This window comes from Vicugna pacos, chromosome 20 (assembly GCF_048564905.1).
Source record: "Vicugna pacos chromosome 20, VicPac4, whole genome shotgun sequence".
Classification (NCBI taxonomy): Eukaryota; Metazoa; Chordata; class Mammalia; order Artiodactyla; family Camelidae; genus Vicugna; species Vicugna pacos.
Genome location: NC_133006.1, coordinates 33,865,152 through 33,886,899, shown reverse-complemented (window position 1 = coordinate 33,886,899; position 21,748 = coordinate 33,865,152). Strand labels below are relative to the sequence as shown.

At 43.1% G+C, this 21,748-nt stretch overlaps 1 protein-coding gene across 2 annotated transcripts in view; it reads right to left on the bottom strand.

The window, feature by feature from the left end:
- DTNBP1 (dystrobrevin binding protein 1) overlaps positions 1-21,748 on the bottom strand; it is a 137,446-nt gene that overhangs the window by 88,445 nt on the left and 27,253 nt on the right. Inside the window, exon 1 of one of the 2 annotated variants that reach the window (XM_031688120.2) lies at positions 812-1,021. The exons of the other annotated variant lie outside the window; for it this stretch is intronic. Within the exon in view, the coding sequence (XP_031543980.1) occupies positions 812-867 (56 nt within the window). The 5' untranslated portion in view covers positions 868-1,021. Of the gene's footprint in view, positions 1-811; positions 1,022-21,748 lie in introns of those variants that run through there. 2 annotated transcript variants of the gene reach the window in all.

Here is a 21,748-nt window from a genome sequence, read left to right as displayed (position 1 = left end):
GCCTGTAGTTCCCAGATTCTGCACACTGGAATCACCTGGGGGCCTTTAAAACTCCATTCCCACTCTGATGTAACTGGTATGGTTTGCGACCTGGGCAAGATGGTTAAGCGTTCCCAGGTGATTCTAAGCAAAGTTCGGGACCGGCTTGGTCTGTGTGCGCTCCACCAGTAGGTATTATTAACAATATTGCTGTAGTTCTGTTGTTTCTGTTTCCCTAGAGTTTCTCCACTGAGGCGTGAAACCCGAGGCAAAGGTAGAGAAAGCAAAAGGGGAAGAAGCGCCAAGCCTTGCCAAGGGTTCAGCAAGCGAGCCAAGCGCCGGACAGGACGCGCAGCTGGGCCCCAGCCGGTGAAGGCTGCGGGGGCCGGCGACCTTCGGCCTGGGGCGGGGCCGCAGAAGCCCCGAGGCCCGAGCGGGCAGGGGTCTCGGCAGCGTGGGAGGGGGCACAGGACCACGGTCCTCGGGTGGCGGGAGGGGCGCGGAGGCGCGCTCGCCGGTCACACGAGCCCCCCTCGGGCCGGCTGGAGCTGCCGGGAGAGGGTCGCACAATCCCCGGCGCGCCCGCTGCCTTCCCGACCCCCTCCTGGCTCCGGGACGCGGGTCAGAGCCCGCCGGGTGAGACCGAAGTTACTTTGGGTCGCTGCACCGACCCCGGAAAGTTCGTTACTTTCCTCGGCGGGGCGGGGATGGGAGGTGCGGTGGGACGGGACTGGACTGGGGTACGCGGAGGGGAGAGAAGCGGCGTCCCGCGCGCCCCCGGCCCCTCGGTCCGGCCCCCCGGGCCCCTTTCCATCCCCCACCATGTACCCACCCGGAGGTGAAATCCTGCTGCACGCTCAGCAGCCGCTCGCGTAGGGTCTCCAGCATCGCCGCCGCGTCTGCTCCCCTCAGGCCTCAGGACGCCGCCGCCGCCGCCGCCCTCACCTGTCACCGCGCGCCCCGCACTCTCACGGCCGGCCCCGCCCCCGGCCCGCTCTCTTCTCGGCGTCGCGGCCCTTCCGCGTTCCCGCCCCCCGCTGGCGCGCTCCCGCCCCGCCCGGGCTGCGCAGCCGCAGTGGGCCGCGCCGGGCTCGGGCTGCGGAAAAGGGGCGGTCCTTCTCTCCCGGCTGAGAACGCATTAGGCGCCCGTGCAGTTTTCTAGCCCAATCCAGGCCCTCTCGTTTTCCTCTTTAACACTGAAGTGGCATCGTGAAAGAATGCTTTAAACCCAGGGCTTCTGTGAGTGCATACTGGATCGCGTGCACCTCCCTTTACCAAACCATTTCATGGACTCTGGGTCCGGGATCTGACCCCGCTGGCTTTGACCTTAGATGAGAAAGTTAACCATTCTGAGCTTCGATCTCTTCATTGATAAAATGGCAATAATAAACTGTTTCGACATCCTTACTTTCCGTTCTATCCTCAGTCTACCTCATCAAGATTTCGTGCCCTTCACACCAAAGGAGGTCGCTGTTGTTGAGTCAGCAGTGACCTCCATGTTGGTGATACCGTTTGTTACTAATCTGCCCCGATTTTTTTTCCCGAACTCTCGGTGGCTCCTGTGCAGTTCCTTATCCTATTCTTAAGACACATTCTTCTCTTACATTCAAGGACACCATACTTCCACTCTCCCTTCTTCTCCACTCCTCTTCCTCCTATTTCAGCAGCTGCTCCCAAGGCTCCATATTCAGCCTGCCAGCTCTTCGTGCATGCTATCTCCCGGGGTTATTCTATCCACTACGATGATGCCCAAATCTCCATCTTTAGCCCTGTCCTCCCTCTCCCTCCTTAAACTCATGCAGGTTGCTTACTCCACGTGTATCCAACAGACATCTCAAACCTGACACCTCAAATTGAAAATCTGATCGCATACTTACCTCCTAACCTAACCCCAGTATTTTCCATTTCAGTTAATGGCGCCATCATGTACCAAGTTGTGCGAGTGAAGCCACCTGAAGTTACTTGTTTCCTCCTGAAGTTACTTGTTTCCTCTCTTCCCCATCCCCCATATTAATTCATCAAGTCCAATCAACTTTGTTTCTAAAGTATTGCGGGAACCTGATCCCCTTTCTCCATCTTCACTACAATCATCCTAATCCAAGATCCTAATCTCCTGATTCTACTCTTTTGCCATCTACACCTCTGTAATCCATCCTTGACCCAGCAGCTAAAGAGAATTATTTAAAAGAACAATCAGATCATGTTGCTCTCCTGCTTTAAATTCTTCTATGCCCTTAGGGAAAAAAATTCAAACTCCTTACCTGGCTTACAAAGTCCTAAAATTTGAACCCTTCCTGACACTATTCAAAGCGAGTACTACTCACCTATCATGTCCTTGACATTTACACCATACTGACATTTTCCTTGAAAATCCCATGTTCATTTCCACCTTGAGGGCTTTTGATAGGCTCTTCTCCAAACTGTCCCATGGCTGACTCCTTCGTGGCATTCAGATCTTAGCTTAAATATCATCCCCTTGGGTAAGTCTCCCCGATCACCTAAGTTATTGGCCCAATCACTTCTATACACACTCTGTTTCTCATCTTAGTACACAACACTATCTGACAATTTATTTAATAATGTTTAAGAAAAAGTTGTTTATTAGTTTGTTTACACATTTATTTTAAAACCAGGTCTGGGACTAGGGTGAGGTAGGTAAGGCATTCACTTCAGGTGTAAAATGTAAGGGGATTCTAAGACTTTAGTAATCAAGATGAGTAAGATTTTGATACAATATTCAAAATTTTTTTAATTAATGAAAAAATTGGTGATAAACAAAAAATCAAAATTGTAAATAAAGATAGGATCTGATAGGGCTGGGATTGAATGAGGCAAGTGAGATGGGCTGGGGGAGGACAGCCCTTTACTGGTGGAGTGGAAGTGGCTATGCTGATTAGTGATCTAGGGAGTAAGGAGCCTGGCCCCATCCTCTCTTTCTTGGGAGCAAACATCCCACAAAGAACAGTCATTCTGCCCATAAGGAGAGGCTGTCAGGTGAGGAGGCTGTGGTGACCCAGTGCTTTCTGTGACTGGGTGGGCAAGTCTGAATCTGAGGTTCGGCAATAGGAATTCTGGTTGCCCATGAATATGTCATCTGCCTTCCAGCAATGAAAGTACTGTTTTGACCACTTTATGCTGACGCTCTTATCTTATTTCTGTTGGTTCAGACAAATAAGAGAGAGGGGTGTTGTTTACTGAGCCCTCCTCTACCTCCCAGAAACACTACCTGGTACAGAGTAAGTGACTGAATGATCAAATCTATAGAGACAGATGCTTCAGTATCTAGTAGATTTGGAAGCCACACATACTGAGAAATAATACATCTTTATTTTATTCAATTAAATAAACTCCTCTGCTCATAAGCTTTCAATTTACTCTTTCATGGACTCCAACAAAACACCAAATCAGAGCACAGACTCTGCCTGTCACTGAAAATAGCTTCACCCGTTGTGCCCCATCATTTTTGTCTTGATCACTCTATTGCTCATTAGGTCATGGCATGTTTGTCCTTCAGTTTGAGGTGTTTTATAAATATTCTTGATTCCACCATGCCTGGTACACTCCAAAGCAGTGGAACTTTAAAAGTGCTAATAAGAAGAGATAATTATAAGGAAACAAGAGTAAACTTACAAAAAAAAAAGAAAGAAAGCAGAGAGAAAATAACTGCTGTTGCACATGAGTTGTTTTATAGGAATGATTAAGGATCAAGAGTTGAGGCATGTGACAATTTGTGTTGATTTAAGTAACAGTAATCAGCCAGAAACTAGCAAGACTGACTGGCAAAGTGAAAAAACAAAAATTTTAAGTATAGAGAACCAATATCAATATTGGCCTAATCTTAATTCGGCAATTGGTTGAGGGTTGATCTGGGAACATAATAGCTTAGCCCGGAGAAGGCTCTGCTGATAAGGCATCTGGGGCAGACACCAGAGCCCCTAAGAAGCCCCCGTGGCAGTGCTTCCCTGTACTGGCACCATCAGCATCACCTGAGAGCTTGTAGCAAATCCAGACTCTCAGGCCCCACCCAGACCTACTGAATCAGAATCTGAATTTTAACAAGATTCCCAGGTGATTCATATTCCTTTAACATAAGAAGCACTGCTCTAGGACACTCCCTAAAGAAAGGGGGTTCCTTGTCTCAGTGGATTTTTACAGCAAAGTAATAAGGAGTTAGTGGAATTTAGTGAAGATTTAGTGGAATTGGAATCAAAGAGAAAGATGCTATAAAAGAAGAAGCCATAGAACCCAGAAGATTTCACACCTCTTCACTGGCGGGGGTCTTTTAGAGTAATCGGAAGGCACTGTTGCCATTTGAGTTATAGGAATCCAACTTAGATCTGTAAAGGTATCTATATATGTGTTGTTATTAACTTATTTATAATTTTTTTAGAAAACCAAGGTTTTTGATATCTTTAATTTTTAACAGTTTAAAAATGCCAGAAGAAACCATTTAAAAGCTGTAAATGTTTCTTTGAAACAATGAATCATTCTAAGAATAAGCTGGAAAGGTCACATCGACATGGCATTTTGAAAAGGAAAGCAGAGGCAGGAGCCAGAGAGGCGGAGGAGGGGAATTCCAACACACAGGAGCAGAGATTAGAGCCCAGCTGAAGAAGATAAAAGAAGAGGGCACCAGAGAGGACATGAAAGTCTGAAGACAAACACTAACAGACCAAGAAGGCAAGCATTGTTTGCCGTGACACTCTCAGCAAAGTTGGGAAAGAGCATTTTCAACGTGACATTGAAAGAACAGTGAGAGACAGCTCAGCTGCATCTATTTGAGTTTTGAAATTTTATCACACTATAATAAAACGTAACCAGGCACTTAACCTCATCTTTTTGCTCAGATGGAAAAAAGAAAGGTATTACACAGTGCATTAGAGGAGGAAAACTTTAATTTTTTGTTAATCTATGCATGGATCTGTATGGTCTATGAAATATTCATAAACAACCAAGTGACTCCATTCAGCAAAGAGTAAGGACCCCCGTGAGTAGAGAAGACCACATCCTACACTCCTATAAATAAATGGTTTTCCCTGGAGAAGGTGTATCTCAGAAATTACATCTAAACCACTATAGAAGAGAAATCTCTTTGAGTGGGAGAATTTAATTCAAATGGAAACTTTTTAATAAGAATTCATTGCAAAAAATGATCGAAACAATTATTACCTATAGTTATGTATCAGCTTAATATAGGCAGTGGTGGGGGTGGGGTAGGGGGGGAAAATTGTCCCAATAATTGAAAAGGACTGAGGGGAAGGGCAAATATTAGGTCCCAGTGCCCTAGGAGTTCTCTGTCCACAGGTATTGCCCACATCAGTGGAAACTGATACTGAGAAACTGATTCTAGTGAGAAACTGATTCTAATAAGAAACTAGAGAGAGCAGTGAAGTGGATGGTTGTCAGCTCCAGCTGCACTTCAGTCACTTGGGGAGCATTTAAAAGACACCAGCACCTGGGTCCAACTTCCGGAGACTCCGGTTTAACTTGTCTGAGGCCACGCCTCCTCAACCACACTGTTTAAAAAGCTTCCCAGTTGATTCGAATGTACGGTTGGGGCCAGAACAACTGAGCTAGACTTTTAGACCTGAGCTGCCTGCAGACAAAGGCAGCAGAAGCTCTGGTTAGAGCAGCCACTATGACCTCAGAATCCGCCATAGTCCCTCCCTGACTTCCGGATTCCAGGCTGAAGTTTGTCCCCACCTTCCCAGCTCCTTCCCCTGGGCACCAGCCCCACCACTTTGGGTGTCACACTCGGGGCGTGGGCCTGGGCCCCTGCGGCCTCTGCCCACACTGTGCTGCTGGCCCTGGAGGCAACAGGGGGAAGGGGAAGAAAGAGCAAGTCTGGGCACCACACATAAAGGACTCAGGAGAAGTCTACTACTGGTAGCTGATTAGTTGTTGGTCAACAACAAACCACTTACACCGTCTCCTTTCTCTTGATCTAAGTCACTGTAACACCAGACAGTGACCCCATGGCACACTTGCTCTCTCAGCCTGGACGCTGGCATTGGGAAACTACCTTGCTTCTTTGCAGCAGCAATGTTTTGGAATTCTGAGCTAGAATGACATGCCGAGACGATCTGACACAGTTCTCCCATCTCACACTGGAGAACACTGCTGCGGCCCCTTGGATGTGGTGATGTCAGCTGCCAAAACAGCTCTTCATTTTTACTTTCTTTTCAAAATCTACAGTGTTTGCCAATACGGAAAACTGAGGTACAGAAAGATTAATGTCATAAACTGGACCTTCTAAAACTCTAAGCCTACAAAACTGGAGTCATTTTGGCTTAATTTCCAAGAGCCATCTCAATTTTCTGATTGTTCTTAGTGAACCTCATGATTAGTCATACGGATGATTTAAGATCAAAATACCATGAGGCTATATTCTCATCTTTTACAGTTTTAAAAAAAATTAATAGGGTAATAAAGGTAAATTAACTGAAGGAAACATGCAGTTTCACTTTTTTACATTGTAAAGCTGTCACGGGCCAGGCTTTCTTGAAACTTTCCGTCTCTCACACACACACACACACACACAAACACACACATGCACGCACACAGAGTCCATTCCTGCTTAACACTCCATCCATAGCTCCTTCCCTCCTGAGGTGCAGGCCTGGTCAAGGCTCATGACCCTCCATAGAGAGGAAGACGGACAGATGGACGAGGACTGGTGTGTGTACTTTCACTTTTGCTCTTCTTCCCTCTTCTGCTTTTAGGTTTTCCTGGGTGGGACAAGGAGTAGGAAAGGGGAAGGACGCCTAACCTGGCACAGATATAATGCTCTGCTGAGGCCCTGCGGTCCCCCTCCCATCCCCAAGTCCTCAGCAGTGCCCTGACCTGGGCAATCTGACTCCTCTCGTTCCCCCTTAGCCTCTGGTTACTTGGCAGACAGCCCCGATGAGAACATCTTAGAGAAGCTCCCCAAATCTCCTATCAGCTCACAGGAGACAGTAAGTTACCCGTGAGTTTGTTAAGCCTTTGTTTATCTGTACTCCACAGAGGCACAGGGTTTGAGCCAGTTAGCTAATCAGTCAGACTAAATAAAGACGCGAGGCAGACACGATAAAAGCCATTGTGCATCATTACGGACTTAACCAAATTACATGTGCGAGAGATGAATGTTTGCCTGATGATGGAGCTCCCCGGGCCAGACTGCTCAGAATAAATCCCACCAACAAAATCACAGAGTGTAAATGATGCGTTACAGACAATGCCCAGGCTGGAAAGCCATGCTCCTAAAGCATGTGTCAGTGTTTAGAAACCCAAGATGCACCTTCCCCTCAACCGCAGTGACACATGGTGATTTGGTTGCTAGGCCTTTTCTACAAAAGCCGGTTTACCCCCTAATGTGGCTGAAAGACAACCAGAGCCTGAGTTCTGGGTCTGGGAGTGGAAACCTCGGCCTCTGTGTTGAGGAAGGGAAAGGCGTGCTCTTCCCCTTTCCTGGGTCCAAGGCCAGCCCTACTTCCCCTCCCCGACCACACAGCTCACACAGCTCCCTTTCTCCAGGCGTCTGAACCTTCATTTGCCCTAAGCCCTTGCACTTGACCTGGGTCAGCCCAACTTCTCTAGCACACCCAAGTCGCCAGCCTCCTTCTCCACCTTTTTACTCAGACCCCAAACCTTCACTGAGATGAACAGGAAAGAAACAGTATTAATTAGTTCAAACTAACATTTGATTTACTAGTGGCCCTTGCCTTTCTACAAGTGCTTAGGTGTTTGTGTCGGGGATTTTACCTGGCTGAGGAGTCCGGAGAAAGAAACAGGGTACAAGATGATAACAGATCTGTTATTCTCAAAGTCATCTCAGACAGTAATTATCCATTTTCTCAACTGCTTCAGCCTCTTGGGGCAAAACAAGCCACTTGCGGCAATACAGCAGCACTGGACTACCTGCCCCAGACCCCATCCTTCATCCAAGTGCCTGATTGTTCTGTCTGAGACAGGTCCCCTCATTTCACTACTGGGATTCTTGTCTTGTGTGTCAGTACTGACATTTGTAACAGATGAGTCATGCTGCTTTTGGCAGTTCACCACTCTTTAAACTTTCTTGGGGCAAGACCACTCACTCGGGAGGAATTACCTCTCTCCCACTGGATACATTCAAAAGGGAATTTAAGTCACGGGGATCATCCTTTCTCTAGCCAATGGCTGGGCAGACTGACCCAGCTAATCAGTCACATTCAGGCGGTCTGATTTTAGGGCTATGCTGCCTCTCCAAGAATGATGGGACTAGATGTTTTCATACTGAACTTTGTTGGTTTAAGTAGGAGGCTGCCAATCTGACCCCAATTCCCTATTCTTCAGCAGGAGTAACTATGAAGTATAATAAAATATTTCTCAATTTCCAAAATGAGGAAAAATGTTTTTGGGTGAGTTGAATGGTCTCCAAAGACGGCCCCCCAATCAACTGTGCATCCAGTTTTCATGTCTTTGTGTAGCACCCTCCCCTTGAATCTGAGCTGGCCTTATGACTTGCAGACTACAACCTGTGTAAATTCCGAGGCTCCTTCATAAGGGGTCTTGTAGCTTCTACCTGGGTCTCTTGAAATGCTCACTCTGAGGAAGCCAGACACAATGTAAGAAGTCTGACCACCCGGAGACCACCATACTGGGAGGAGGCCCAAATCAGGCACACAGAGAGACCCCACGGGAGAGGCAGGCAGACAGACCCCTGCCAGCCCTTAGCGCTTCCACTCATCCCAGCTGAGACACGAGACTGTACAGGTGACGTTCCAGGCCCAGGTGCCATCTGGCTGCAATCACATGAGAGACCTCAAGTGGTAATTGGTCAGGTGAGCTCAGCCAATCACAGACGCATGAGAGATGATAACTGCTGTTTGAAGGCACCTAGCTTTGGCTCAGTTTGTTATTCAGCACTGGATATCTGGACCAGATGCTGGATGGAAGACGGCAGACAAATACTGAAATCTTACTTTGTGCCAGACCTTGTGCTGTTCTCTTTACATAAATCATGGGGTGAAAATTATCAACATGGAGTGTTGGCTGATTTTCTACCATATCGCTCCTCCATATTGACAAGGAAAAAGCCTATCATTTCTGGTATAACTCAAACCTTCCCCTCCCAGAGCAAACCACTGGTCTTTCTTAGATGGTTTCTCTATGCTTGTGATGCAGGATGGCCAGGGAAACACAGAATTGCAGAGGCTACAGTGAAAGAGAAAGGATTTTTCAAGAGAAGTTAAGTCACCTCTGTAATGACGTCTGGGAAAGAGATGGATAGGACAGGTAGGAGGGGAAGTGGGAGAGAAAGAAGCAGCAAGGAGGGGTGGAGAATGTTCTTTGGTGGTAAATGAGGAACTCGAGAGACTGGGAACACAAGTGAATTAGGTAGAAGAAACAAGCAGCTATGAGAAGTACTGTAACTAGTTACGACTGGATTCTCTTTGATGTTGAGAACCTTGAATAAAATTGGAATTGCTTTTCCATGATATTTAGCCTCCAAATTCTGTTTCGTCTGGAACTGAACTACATGGGTTATGGCTTCAGTTACAAATACGTGTTATCATCTCATTTAATCCTTTCAATAATCTCATGAAGTGTGTATTATTGTCCTTGTTTTAAACATTCGGAAACTAAGGCCCAGAGAGGTTATGTGGCTTATTTAAGGTTATATGGCAGTAAGCAGTAAGGCTGATTTTTAAATCCAGCCCCGTCGACTCCGAAGGCCATGATTTTCCACCTTACCATTCCAGAGTCAGCTCCCTAACATGTTCACGTCAATTCATAACACCGTCCTTTCTTCTGTGCCTGAACCCACTCTACCTCACATTGTGGCAATGTCACTGGGGGTCCTGAGTTGGGTATGAAAGTGAGGAAGAAGTGGCAGTCAATATATGTCTATGTGAATTTTACATGTAAGGTGATACTTCAAAAATCAGAGGCAGTCTATACTTTCACTGTATTTTGTTAATGTAACACACCCAAGTTTTCCAAACAGTTTCTAAAAGTAGGTTTTAAAAAATGGCACATATAAGTGTCAGATTATGTAATTTCTTAAAATTTGATTGTGTGTCCTTGATCTTTTCAATTCTGTTGTGATCTATTGAGTTTTAAAACAACTAATTTGATGGAATCTACAAAGAAGATAACATCCTGAGGCTGTCTTGGAACGATACCTTTTAACAATAAAAAAAAAATGCTTCCATTTATTATAAAGCCAGATACACAACACTTGACAAAAAAAGGAGATTGGGTTCTGATTCTTTCTCTTTTTGATGCCAGCAGTTGCTTGTTAACCTTTGCTGATCAGCTCTGTACCTAACTCCCTTTAAAAAAAGGAACAAAACAATTTAGCATTCTTCTGGCATTTGTGTCATAATGCAGGTATGCTTTGGGGAAAGAAATGAGAAATGTTAGTCTGTTAGATGATTCAGAACATTCATCCTGAACTTCCATGACCCAAAAAAAAAAAGATGATGATGTTTCTTTGTGATATTATGCATTTCCTATTTAAAATGTGAAATTACGGCATCTAGAATGTACTCTTTAAACAGGAGCATGTATATAAAAGCAAATCCTGATCATACATAAACGTATTGCCTGGTGTGTCGTGACATTCACCTTTTGGCAGTTTTCACCTCCCGCAAAGCGGAGGCTAGGGGAATGCAGGGAATTTCAAACCGGCCAATTTGACTACATAACCGTCTTGGTTTCCTAATTAAAGATCTGGCAGGAATGCTAAAATAAGAATTGGCAGTTATCTGTGAATTTTAACTATTCGTATTTTCTCATGCCTGTCTCTAAAATTTCCTGACAAATGTCAGTGTTTTTTTTTAAAAAAAAAAAAAAACGAAGGAAAGAAAGACAGCACAGAGCAGGTGGGATAAGCATGGGCTTGGCTTCTCCTGGACTGGAAGTCCGGATCTGTCCGTTGCCAGATGAGCGACTTTGGGGAATTTCTGTAATATCTCCAAGCTTCTGATTCCCTGCCTATGAAATGCAGGGAATAACATCAACTGCAGGTGATGCTGTGAGGGCTCAAATGACATGATGGGTGACACTCTGAGGACAAGACACCACAAGTTCCTTCCTCCATAACTTCAGAGCAAGAAAAGAAGACAGGGTAGCAATTCCATCCTGCCATCTTAAGGAAAATATCTAAGCTTATTATTCTCTTAGATTTACTAGTAAATGACCATTGTCAAGTGCACAAAAGTGCACTGGGCTTGGAGCCAGAGACCAGCATTTAATTTCAGGGTCCAGCTGGGACTTCCTGACTTTTCTAGACATCAGTCATCACAGGAAAGAAAATGCAAACGGCAACATTCAGCTCCAAACCACTTGTAGGGTTGCTGTAAATATTAGTAGGCAATCAATTACCTTTAAAGGTCTTGGAGAATTGTTCTGCATAATAAAAAAATATTTATCATTATGTACAGAGAGAAAAGGGCTTATCAGTAAAGTGTGAAATTTCTTATGAAACAGTCCCCTGAAGCCTGCAATACTGTGATAATCGTATTGTCCACTGACACTTGACACAGGGCCACGACCTCTTGAGAAAATAGCTACATTAGAAAGAGGAAATGATTTTAAAGCCACTTCATACTCTGTGGTGGTTATACTGTTTGCGGTTGGGAATCAGTTTCTTTTGCTCATTGAAACTGGTCAGCTTGTTCTCTGCTTTGAGAACAGAGCATGAAAGCCGTAATTCTACTTGCTTATTTAGGATGATTTTCAACGTTTTTGTTGAGCTGTGTTGCTATGTTAGAGCTGACCTACTGCGCTTCAGTCTTAGAGGCAGTGTGGTGGGGTGGGGCTTGAAGCCAGGCAGATTTGAATTCCCAACAGGCTCCATTGCCTGTGAGCTGTGTGGCCTCAGAAAAGTCACTGAGCCACTCTGAGCCTGTTTCATCAACTGGAAAATAGAGGAAACAGTATAACATCTTGCAGGAGTTTCACAAAGATTAAAGTTTTAGATACATAAAGATATAAAATACAGTGTTTGGTATACAATGGATCCTCATACATGTTTAGGGGTACACAGAACAGTCACTCATAGGCATTGTTCATGAAATTAGAAAAACAAAAGATAAATTATGTGAATGCTAACCCACCCACATTATGGATGATTAGTTTGGATTCATGATTAGATTTGAAACATCTTTTAAAATGAATGCAGAGCAAATAAATTAATATTCACATTCCTTGAGAATCTTAAATTTTCTTTCTGACTGCTAGTATATAATTTGAAATTCAGTATAAGCTTTTTGTATGCTCCCTTTTCTTTTCCTTTTATTTATTTTTAATGAACAAATAAACCCACAGCATTGTCTACCATGTTGGTAATTAAAGCTGTGATGAGATGGAGCCATAAAAATGAAACATTGACTCTAGTTATCAGGGGAAGCCAGAATCTAGGAGATGATATGGTAAAGCTTCCAGAAGTCGTTTAGGCTATTGATGTCACTGGGGTGTTATTAAATGGTTATTTAGTGGGCATTAACCAAAAAAAAAAAAAAAAGTTCTGGCAACACTATCTCACCCTTTTGCTAAATCAAAATTGGAGAAATTATCTAGGGCATTCAGCTCTTCTCTGGAGAACATAACTATTTTTTAATTACCTAACTAGAAAACTCACGTGCCTCTGGAGAAATCATAGGAAACATTATAGAGAGTTTATGCAAACAGGAGTCTCTGCTGGTTGATACCCCAGAGTGAACACACTCCCATATGAAATCAGTTCTCAGGTCCTGACATAGCTGGTTCTCCCCTCCTGGTGTCTCCTCCTCCCTCCCTTTCTCCTACCGCTAATCTAGGGACTCTCCTGTCTGGCCTGTGTGCCTCCTATGTGCCTCTCCCCACTTACCCCACCTGGCATCTGCTGATGGTCATATTCCTAAAGCTCAGTTCTAAGGGCCAGTCTCTTGGTTGCACACGTTCAGCGGCTCCCCTCATCCTACACAACGAAGTCCAGACTCCTTCAAATGTCATGTAAGGCCTTCCATGATTTGATTGCTCTTTATGTTGAAATTTCATCTCCTAGATTTCACAACCCCCATTCCTTAACCTCAGACATTCATTTAACAAACATTTTAAAAGTGTTGCAGATCAAGCACTGGATGGAGGAAGAAGACACAGCCTCTGTTTCCAGGGAACTCAGAGTCTGTAGGTGGGTTAAACAGGTACAGAAAGTTACTGAATAACGTGCTGTTATATTTATTTACTAGATACCCAATGAATATTTCACAAGTGCCTATGATGTGCCAGGAATGCACAAGGCACTTGGCGGCCAGAGTGTCTAACATTTCCTGCAGTCAGCAAAAGCATCAAAGAGGAAATGGCATTAACTGAATCTTGAGAGATGAGCAGGTGGCCGCTAGGTGGGGAACTTACAGTGAGGACAAAGTCCATGTTCAGAACAAAAGGGCCGGGTCGGGGTGGGGGGTAAAGTGCACGGGGTCTTGCTGGGACAGTTCTTGGGGCGAGAGCACAACTTCAGCATCGTTCAGCACTTGAGTTGGAAGAGGACACCTTCTTTCTTGGCCCCAAATCCAGAACACACCCCTTCTATGTCTGTTTAGTTCTATTCACCCGTCGGGCTCAGCCTGGCGGGTCACCTCTTCAGAGAGGCCTTTCCTAGAAGTCCAGTCCCCAGCTATGTAATCTAATAATGTCCTGTACTTTTTCTTTCTAACACAAATAGCTGTAAGCAGATAATTACCTAGGTAATTATTTAAGGTCTGTCTCTCCTTCTCCCCCGCTCTAAACCTGAAGTGTAGTGAGGGCAGACTTATGCCTGCCAGTTCGCACTGCATCCATCAGCATAGTTCCAGACATGCAATAAATTACCAACAATACATATTTTTGAATTAATAATGATACGCAGTTATGGTCATTTTTCCTTCCAGCATCATGGCCATATTACTCTTAAGTGTTAGGCAGAACATTCCAGAATGTATTCTCTAGTCTAGTTCCACTGAGACTGTTCCTCACTTTGCCTGCTGGCCAATTGCATAGATGGAACTCCTTTGTCCTTGCCCTGCACCCCTACATCAGCGCATGCACGCGTGTGCACATACACACACACACACACACACACACTCATGCACTCATATTCCTCTGCTCAGTTTTATACTTGCATCCAGAAGCTAGTATTAATGTACCTCACAGCTTGGGAGGGGTCCAGAGAGGCCAGGCAGAGGCTCCCTCTGTAAGGGCTGGGCTGAATACACTTTCACTCTTGCACCAGGAACCACTGATGTGTGTATGAGATACCTTACAAGCAGGCAGCCCCAAATGGAGTCGTGGCTAGGGTTTCTCAGATCCCCTATGCGTCACACATGGGCTTATGGCCCCGATGTAACCAGGCCCAATGGCAGAGCCTTCTGGGGGTCTCACTGAGACTAGATGCATATCATCAACCTCCTCACTATCAATGAACAATGCTGACAAGCTGGTACAAATTGCCCAGACACTCCGCGGGTACAAAGCCATCAGCGTGTTTCCCGTCCTCAGCAGGGCCACTGCCCGACAGGCATACGTCTCATATCACTAAGAGTGCAGGCCAATTCCAGACCTGCTGGAACGGGCTCTCACAGCCTCTCAGACTTAGTGTGTCCCCAGTGAAGTTCTTGACAGTACCTCCTAGATCCCTCCTCACTTTGCCAATGACAGCTCCACTCTATTCGCTCAGACCAAGAACCCTGGCGGCCTCCATGACTCCTCTCTCGAACTCATGCCCCACCTCCAGTCCATCGGCAAGTCCTGCGGGTGCCACCTTCAGAATCCACTCAGAATTCCACGACTCACCACCCACTCATACGACTCGGATCCAACGCACCCTCACCTCTCTCCTGGTTATTTCAGCGTCTTCCCAGCTGGCTTCCCTGCCTCTGCTCTTCCCCTTTCCAGTCTTCACTCAACACAGCACTCAAAATGTTCCCATTAAAGATGAACCACATCCTGCCACTTCTCTGCTCAAACACCTCACCTCACTCGGAAGAAAAGCAAAGGTCCTTCCTCTGACCTACAGGCTTCATCCATCTGGCCCCTCCCACTTCTCTGATTCCATCACTGGTGACTCCCTTTGTTGTCTCCACTGCTTGTTCCTCATCATTCCTGCCTCAGGGCCTTTGCTGGGTCCTCTGCCTGGAAGACTTTTTTTAGCCAGATCTTCTCATCTTTAGCTCCTACCTCCTTCAGGTTTTTCCCTCAGTGAGGGCTTTCTAGATATAAAATTGCAGCCTCCTCCCAACATTTCATCGTCCTCTTCCAGGCTCTTTTTTCCCTTAGTCCCTATTATCTACTGTATCTACATTTCCTTATTATCCTTTTTATTGAACATCTTCCTTCTAGAATGTATGTTCCACGAGGATAGAGAATTTTGTTTTGTTTACTCTTATATTTCCAGCCCCTGAAGCCGGACCTGATATAAAGAAATTGCTTAGTAAATATTTTTTAAATGAACAAATGAGTGAAACACATCATAGCAGTAGTATCACTTATCTACTAGACTAAATTCTTTTAGGACAGAGGCTGTCTTATTTATTTTGATATTCTACATTGTATGTGATATAATTCTTTTTTTTGAGGGTTTTCAGTAAACATTTATTGAAGGAGATAAATTCTACTGAATTAAAATATGCTTATTTTTTAAAATAAGATGTTCTAGGGTTAATATATGGAACTATGGATTATTTTCTAAAATGCAAATTTTTAAGATTTTTTATAGAAAATAGTTACAACATTTGATTAAATCTAAGACATCACTGAATATATATCATACCATTACTTTATGTTCTATGGAAAGAGAAAAAAATGCTATGCAAACTATGTCAAAAAAGCAAAACTGCTTTTTTATCACATGAATTTTTATTTTACACTCATTGAAAGAGTTTTAAAATATTTCTTTAGCATAGATATTATTCTATATCACGTTTGTTCAATATGAAAGGGAAAATAGGTCAAGTATTCCTAAAACATTTTCATATTCAGAATCTAACACTTTGGAATAATTTTTTGACATTGAATCATTAATGTCCATGTCTTTTGCTCAAGAATGTTCTTAAAAGAGTGCTCTACTGTTGTCTCCAGGAATTCTTCCCCGGCGCCCTGGAAACCCAGTTAGCACTTTGCAAAACACAAGTGCAGGCCACAACAGCGGCAGCATGGCGGCCACCTGGCCTCAGGGGCTGTAAGAGGCATCTCCATTTCAGTAATATTAAAGAGTGAAAAAAGGTGCAGCTTAGAATCAATGAAATGGGAATGCAATGACACACCCACTTCCAAAGGCCTTAATGGTTTCTTCCTTAAAACCAATTCTAACTTCTTTCTCTCTACTATTGTGGAGTAAGTAAATTTTATTAACCATGGCAATTTATCTACAGCACACGGAGTCAAGAAATCTTTTCATTTACATTCATCCTGATTATTTGCACAGTGATAACCATAGGTCATAAAAGTGAACTGCAGGAGGAATTATAAAATTACCAAAGTCTGGTAACAATTTAGATACAACCAATTGAAAAAAGAACCTTTTAAAATTTGATTATTTGAATCCAAGAACATGTGAAAATTACTGACTGCAATCTTCTTTTCATTATCTCTTTCATTGGTAACTAGTTACTAAAATGAGTTTTCGTTAAATATATTTTTAAGCCATTTAAAAATGTATTTTTTTTTAGTGAGGTAAAATTCACATAATATAGAATTTACCATTTAAAAGTATACAATTTAGCAGCGTGAAGTACATTCACAATCTGTCACCTCTAACTAGTTGAAGAACACTGTCATCACCCCAAAAGGAAATCCTGTACCCAGTAAGCAGTCTCCTCCTCCCTCTTCTCCCCAGTCCTCAGCCCCTAGCAACCACAATCTGCTTTCTGTCTCTATGGATCTTTCTTATTCTGGCTATTTCATGTAAATGGAATCATACAATAGATGACCTTTTAAGTCTGGCTTCTATCACTTAGCATAATGTTTTTGAGGTTCATCCATGATATGGCATGTGTCAGTACTTCATTCCTTTTTTTGGCTGAGTAATATTCTATTATATGGATATACCACAATTTGCTTATACATTTACCAGTTGATAGACATCTGGGTTGTTTCTACCTTTTGGCTATTATGAATAGTGCTGCTATAAGCACTGTTTTCCAATTTTTTGGAGGTATATGCCTAGGAGTGGAATTGCTGGATTAAATACAGTTGACCCTTGAACAGCATGAGTGTTGGGGCATGGAGCCTCTTCTTAGTTGAAATTCTGAGTTAAACTTACAGTCGGTCCTCCATACCTGAGGTTCCTCTACATCCACACTTCCACATCTGAGATTCAGCCAACAGCAGATCATACAGTACTATAGTATTTACTACCAAAAAAAAAAAAAATCTGCATATTAGTGGAGCCTTGCTGTTTCAACCTGTGTTGTTCGAGGGTCACCTGAAGTAACACTATGTTTAACATTTTGAGGAGCTACTAAATGATTTTCATAGGGACTGCATCATTTTACATTCCTATCAGCAAAGCACAAGGATTCCAATTTCTCTCTGTCCTCACCAACATGATTAAATATATTTTCAAGAACAGTTTTTTTTGAAATTGTTAAACGGAAGTTATGAAAGTTTAAATTTTCAGAACTTTTTTGAGGGCATTTAGACACACTGCTTGGATTTTAAAACTGTTGCCCATGCAGGGTTAACAAGCACTTCCTTGCAGTCAGAGCACCTGGTTATTCTGGGAGCCTCACGTGTTTGACTTCTCTTTTAAGGCAACTCCCCCTCCCCCGCCACGACCTTGCTCCCTCCATGGTGTGGAACATTCCCATTTCCATCTGGGACATTACTTCCCTGTTTTCTCCCTGTAGCGCACACACACACAAAATCTTCCTCCCCTCCCTCTCCCAGTAATTCCTACCCAACCTCCCAGTCTCAGTCATATGCCAGCCAGGAAGAAAAGCCATCAGAGGAGTTAACACCTGCCCCAAACTTCCCCAGTCTAGTCTGACACTCTCTAAGGAAACTTCCCAAAGCTCACCTGAGCACGGCGAACACTGATTCTCTCCTCTGTATTCCTGCTACTCCAGGTCCCAGGCCAACCCGCTCCTGTTATGAACAGCTAGCAGTTTTTCACTCAAGCAGATTGCCTACGTCTTACCAGAAATCGTGTGACCCTGGTGTGGTGAAAAGGACACTGAATTAGGTGGCAGAATATCTGGGTTCTAGGCCCTGCCTATCACCTAAGACCCTCATTCCTTTCAACGTTTCCCACTCAATTCCTCTTATGTGCCAGGTACTCAATTATGGGAACAGATCGCTTATTCTGCCTAGGTCTCAAATCTGTATTATGGAGAAAATGCCTAATTTTCCTGGAAAGTGATCATCTTTGACATCCATTCCAATGAAAATCATTCTTTGATTATGAATTGAAAGCCTGCCATCATGCGTTGGAACAGCGGTTCCTAGAAGTAGAGATATAACCAATGAATAAAAATTTCCAAAAAATTCAGATGATGATGTGGGACATTAAAAGAAAAATTACCATTTACTATCATTATCATTTTATAAAGCACTCCAAATTTGGCAGAGCAAAAATTCCAGAACTAAAGTTAATCCTTAAATGCATTTTTGCTTTGTGTATTAACTTTATTTTTCTAATTTCTAGAGAACTAGCTCAGAGAAGAGGCGCCCACAGAGGTGGAAGTCCAATGTCTCAGCCACATCTCAACAAAATGTGCTCTCTGAACTGTTTCTCCTTTGTCTCCCTCATTACTTCTTTATTTACTTGGAACTCAAAAAGTTCTCACTCCTGTGGGAGAGAAACATTTTTGGAGAGAAACCAGCATTTGCAGCCACTAGAGGGCAGACCTCAGCCTGAGGATGCAGTTTCCTAGGATGTAGTACCAGCCACCTCATTGCATCTTGTCTGTGTGTCCCCAGAAGGGGCCGCTGCTCCCTTAAGTTGCCTAACACCTGACCACTCCTGTCGCCAGCTCCACAGCTCCTGGTAGTTAGTTCCTCATTTGAGCTGGTAAGGAAAGTCTACCTTATTTCAGAGATAAAGTTGCGAGGGGCATCTTATCTTCTTCAAAACACTGCCCTGAATCAGAAGTCCAGAAGGAGTTTTCTTCTTCGGAATTAAGTTCTGTAACTTGAATTCATCGCTGGCATAAAAAAGATTTATAAAGTCCTTCAGAAGTGTTGTATTATTCTGAGCATTGGACTAGAAAAGACTAACCAGATGCTGGCCGATCAAGGTTGAGTGGCCTATCAAAAGATGCTGGGGGAAATTCTCCTGCTATCAGTCAATTTCTTCAGGGATAGCAGGGTCATACCATTCCTTCCCTTTTTGTAAAAAGACAGGCATGATATCAGCTTTTGAATTTTCTTAGGATTCTTATCACTATTTTATTATTATTTTAAAACTCAATCTCTGTTTTTTCCATTCATTTTCTACCTTGACAATTGAAATTTTTCCAAAGTAAAGTTGATGTTACAAACATGAAATGTCACTAGAAACCTGAACACCAGAAGCAGCCCTCCTGCTCTCCCTCTTCCCACACTCCACCCCTGGTTCTGCAACTCAGAGGCGACCATTTGGAATTCTGAGCTGTCAGTGTTTTCAGGATTTCTTGGGGTCCCCTGCCTATCTCCAAGTAATGTGCTTATGCTATTATTTCTTGGTTTATCAAGTCTAGATGTTAGCAATTGAATTTCTCTTATAATAGATGAGAATTTAGATTTCTTGAGGAAGCCTCTCATGATCCTGGTTTTGAAGATGAGAGAAGCACAGCTCAGGAAGTTTAAGCGACTTGTTCAAGTTCACATAACCTAAAACTGGTAGGACCTAGGAAATTAGGACCTGCATCTTCTAAGTTTAGATGCTGTGTAACTTCCGCCACCACATTGCGGGGGCCACTGGAAAAGTGCTGATCACCCTCCAGGGTTGTCAGCACCTGGTATTCAGCTATCAGGATCCATGTAATAAGTCCCCTTAAAAGAGAGTTGCCAGATGAAATACAAGATGCCTAGTTAAATTTGAGTTTCAGATAAAAAACAAATACTTCTTAAAGTACAAGTGTGTCCTAAATATTGCATGGGCTATACATGGTGAAGTGTTATTTCTGTTTTTATTTGCTAAATCCAGCAGTCCTACCTTAAAACTGTAAATCTAGGCCTTCTACTTACTCTGGTTTTAAAACTCTAGAACCATAGACATAGTAAGAGGTCTGTGACCTACCCACGACAAAGGAATTTTTCTGAGAAAGGCAGACATTATTCATGATTTCCAAACAGATAAAATATAAAACAGGCAAATACATTGTTTACGGATACAGACATATGAAATAAAAAATTTTTTAAAAAGAAAGCAATTAGTAACACAAAATTCCAAAGAGTGGCTATCTGGGAGGTAGGAGAGATGTTATACAGAGTAGCACACGGGGGCTTCTAAGGTGTAGTAAACTGCTAGTGTGATGGTGTTTATTTTCTGATGTAATATATTTCTATGCACTGTATGTAAGTCATATTTTATTAAAACGAAAAGAAAATAAAAGCATGTTTAGATTCTGGAATGAGACAGACAGGTTCTAATCCCAGCTTTAGCCTCTCTGAGCTTTAGTTTCTTCATCTATAAAATGGGAATAATAATACTTAATTAGCAAATTGTCACATGATTTAGAAATAATGTATGTACTAAAGCGATCTACAGATTTAAACACAATCCCTATCAAATTACCCAGGACATTTTCCACAGAACTAGAACAAATTTATATGGAATCACAAAAGGCCCAGAACTGCAAAGCAATACTGAAGAAAAAGAATGAAGCTGGAGGAATAACCCTCCCAGACGCCAGACAATACTAAAGAGCTACAGTAATCAGAACAGCATGGTATTGGCATAAAAACAGACATCTGGCTCAACAGAACAGAATAGCGAGCCCAGAAATAAACCTGCAGACTTACAGTCAATTAATCTTTGACAGAGGGAAGAATATACAATGGAGAAAAGACAGTCTCTTCAGCAAGTGGTGTTGGGAAAACTGGACAGCCACATGTAAATCAATAAAATTAGAACACTCCCTCACACTATACACAAAAATAAACTCAAAGTGGCTTAAAGACTTATAAGACAAGACACTATAAACCTCCTAGAAGAAAACATAGGCAAAACATTTTCTGACATAAATCTCAGCAATGTTCTCCTAGGGCAATCTACCCAGGCAATGGAAATAAAAGCAAAAATAAACAAATGGGACCTAATTAAACTTATAAGCTTTTGCACAGCAAAGGAAACCATAATAAAAACAAAACTACAACCTATGGAATGGGAGAAAATATTTGCAAATGATGTGACCGACAAAGTTTTAATTTCCAGAATATGTAAATAGCTCATACAACTTAATAACAAAAAACAAACAACCCAATCCAAAAGTGGGCAGAAGACCTAAACAAGCAATTCTCCAATGAAGACATACAAATGGCCGATAGGCACATGAAAAAATGCTCAGTATTGCTAATAATCAGAGAAGAGCAAATCAAAACTACAATAATGTATGACCTGACACTAGTCAGAATGGCCATTATTAAAAAGTCCACAAACAATAAGTGCTGGATAGGGTGTGGAGAAAAGGGAAACCTCCTACACTACTGGTGGGAATGTAGTTTGGTAAGGCCATTATGGAAGACAGTATGGAGATTCCTCAAAAAACTAAAAATAGGCTTACCATATGATCCAGCAATCTCACTCTTGGGCATGTATCTGGAGGGAACTCAAATTTGAATAGACACATACACCTCAGTGTTC